This window comes from Peromyscus leucopus, chromosome 20 (assembly GCF_004664715.2).
Source record: "Peromyscus leucopus breed LL Stock chromosome 20, UCI_PerLeu_2.1, whole genome shotgun sequence".
NCBI classification, from domain to species: domain Eukaryota; kingdom Metazoa; phylum Chordata; class Mammalia; order Rodentia; family Cricetidae; genus Peromyscus; species Peromyscus leucopus.
In genome coordinates, this window is record NC_051080.1 from 9941359 (window position 1) to 9944588 (window position 3230).

The 3230-nt window shown below is 38.0% G+C and overlaps 1 protein-coding gene across 1 annotated transcript in view; it reads left to right on the forward strand.

The window, feature by feature from the left end:
• Positions 1 to 2445, forward strand: part of Adamts20 (ADAM metallopeptidase with thrombospondin type 1 motif 20) — a 134226-nt gene extending 131781 nt beyond the window's left edge. The window contains exon 39 of the mRNA XM_028869289.2: positions 125 to 2445. Within this exon, the coding sequence (XP_028725122.1) occupies positions 125 to 214 (90 nt within the window). The 3' untranslated portion in view covers positions 215 to 2445. The remainder of the gene's footprint in view (positions 1 to 124) is intronic.
• Positions 2446 to 3230: the final 785 nt, after the last annotated feature.

Genomic DNA, 3230 nt, shown 5'->3' on the forward strand with positions numbered 1-3230 from the left:
TATTACAGGGATCCTTGGCTAAGACTCCAGCCATATGATTCAAAGCCGGTGATTTTTCTGTGTTGTGTCCGATCATCAGCTTGTATAAAAGTCTCTTGTGTTTTCTACCTCTTTATACTTTCAGGACGGAACCAAGGTCTATGGCAGATGCGGAGGGTTCTGTGGAAAATGCATTCCCCACATGGCAACAGGGCTCCCAATTCAAGTACTCTGAACATTCAGAACTCAGAAGTACTGTAAAGGTGGTGGTGCTCTGTAAAACACAGGTGTCTGGTGCTCCTTCCTCACTCTTGGCTTCCTGAGACTTCCATATTCAAACCTTTTTTGTCTGGGTGCTCATCAAGGTTTCAGTCCACATAATGTTGATAGGTTTTTCAAGAGAAACTTAACACACATATCACTCTAATCGGGATCTTTTTTTAATGTCATAATTCATTGTGGGGAATACAAGCATGTTTGAATGAATTCTATCAAGAAAATGTTGCTGTTAACAGCTTGGACTGGACCATAATTATGTTCTATTAAACACACATGTAAATAAACCCCTGATCAGTTTACTATAGTACAATGAAGTGTCATTGTGATGTTAAAATGGAGCAAACAAGAATTAGGAGAAACTATTTTAAATTGCTATAAGCATTATTAAATCCCTCAGTGAATATCAAATTAATAACTATGTCAAATAAGCATGTTGACACCATACTTCCTCCTGATATGACTTTGATTTACTATTTTATTTTTTCTTTAATTTTATGTATGGACTTTGGTGCTTCAATAAAAATGGTTCTAAAAATGTAATACAATTTTTTAATTAGAAATGTGCTTGTGTTAAGTATTAAATAGCAAGTGTTGTGACAAAATAGAGAAGGTATGATATATTGGGATTTGATTTTTAAAGCCTACCTCTAATTATGAGTGATATGCTGTTTTTATAATGTTTATGTACCATTGTACCTTTATAACTCATATATGTAACTACCCTTAAAAATCTATTTTCTCAAGGTTATATACTTTATTTTGTTAACCAACTAGAAAGATGGAGATTCTTAAAATTCCAGTGATCCAAATTTTTCGTTAAACATGCAATTCTGTTTTCCTGACCAAAAAAATTTTTTATTAGAGATTATGTGGTCAGGTTCTCTAGAAGAACGGGATAGATAGAACAAATTTTTAAGGGCATTATTAGGTTGGTTTACACTATGCAGTCTGTATATTCCAACAATAGTTGTCTTCACACTGGAAAGCTGGATGCCCCCAGCTGTCTCAATCTAGTGCTAAGGGCCTGGATGCTTGTTGGAGTGATACAGGAGGCAATACCAGAATGACACTGGAGCAGGGATGCTGGTCTTCAGTACATGTGGGAAAGCTGAAAAGCTGACATCATAGGAAAACAACAACCCAATCATGAGTGCACCAGCAAGACACAAAGAGAAGCTGGGAAAGCAAAATCTTTCCCTTCCAAAGATAGGATGGCTCTTCTCCACAGTAAACCTAATCGGATGGTCTCTCACTGGTGTGCACAGTCGGCCTGCCTTCTGGGCAAGTTCAGATCCTGTCACACTGAAGGTCAATAGTACCCATCACAGGGAACCTCAGCTACCTTCTACTAGGGTGTTCATGAATGAATATAAAAATCCACCACTATAGGTGGATTCTCAGGTATTAAGAGATTACTTTTCATGTGGATAATTTAATGATGTGTTATATGATGGTGGGATTTTAAAAAGCAAATTAGCAAATATCTTCTCATGTTGGCCTACCCTATAAACAAAAAAAAAAAATGGGATTTACTAATGCATCTGCCAGTAAATATCAGTGTGCTAATTTTACCCTCAAAATGTTTTTCTTTCAAATATTTGCTAGAGATGTATAAGGTGCTGTATAAGACACTGGATTAAGCCAGTTGCCAATGTAGTCAAACACTTGCAGAACTCTGAAATGAACAGACATTAAGACAAAATAGACGTTTTCCAATAAATGTTTCATTTGTTATTAAAGCATTGTAATTTATAAACATCTAAATAAAAAATGTATTTGTGTGGCATTAGTAACCTTATTTTCATGTCCCTCACATATTGAAAAGGACCCACACTGGAATCTCTTCAGGACTCCATGACATTGTTCTGTTCATACTGCTGTACTGGTAAGAGAGCAGAACAGCTCCTGTGTGGCCACACATGCTTCTCATGACAAAGGCAATGTGGGAGGAGTGTTCAGGAGAGTTTGCTGTGTCTCTACAGGTTATGTACACAGGATACTGCTGGTACTAGGGTTCAACTGACCCAACCAAATCACATGACAAAGTCCCAAGCCATGGGCAGGGAAATAATGTGTTCTTCCTAAGGGCAGAGGGTCAGACACAGGGAAGTAGGTGGGGTTTACAATAATCTCCCAAGGCAGAGAGAGAGCAGATATTTGAGACAGAGTCACCCTTCCTCACCTTTCCTAGGACTTACCAAATTACTCTCTAGAGTAGTTAAATCAGTTATAACTGTCAAGGGCAGGGGTATGACTCAGTGGTAGAACCCTTTCCTACCATGTGTGAGGTCAACAAAGAAAAACATTACAACTGACAGGGCATTAAAATGTTATCCTTTTCACATGTGTAGTCAGGTACAATACTCCCTGTAAGTTTATATTTATCTCATTACTAGAATATATGGGGACTCTGTGTGCATGTGTATGAGTGTATGTGTCCGTGTGTGTGCATGTGTATGTAGATATGAGGTCTCTTTTGTTTTTCTGAAAATTGCTCCAAAGATAAGTATATATGTATAAGTATATCAGGGTCTTACTATGTAGCCCAGGCTGGCCTGCAATTCATAATTGTTACTGTTCTAGTTAGTAGCATGAAACTGGGATAATGGAGCCTAAGATGAGGAGAACTAAAGTCTCATGTAGTAGCCAACTTTATTTAGAGCATCAGACAGTTTATATTCTGAGGGTTAAGCAAGGTCACATGAGTAAAGGTCACATGAATTTAGGCTGTATACAGTCACAAGGGCAGCCTGTAATTGGAAACATATCTGAGTAATCAATGGTAGATGATGGGTGTAGCTAGAGTTTTTCTGCCTGGCCCACAGTCAGGACAAATCTCTGTCACCTGCCAGTCCCACAACTGCTCAGACCCAACCAAGTAAACACAGAGACTTATATTGGTTACAAACTGTATGGCTGTGGCAGGCTTCTTGCTAACTGTTCTTATAGCTTAAATTAATCCATTTCCATAA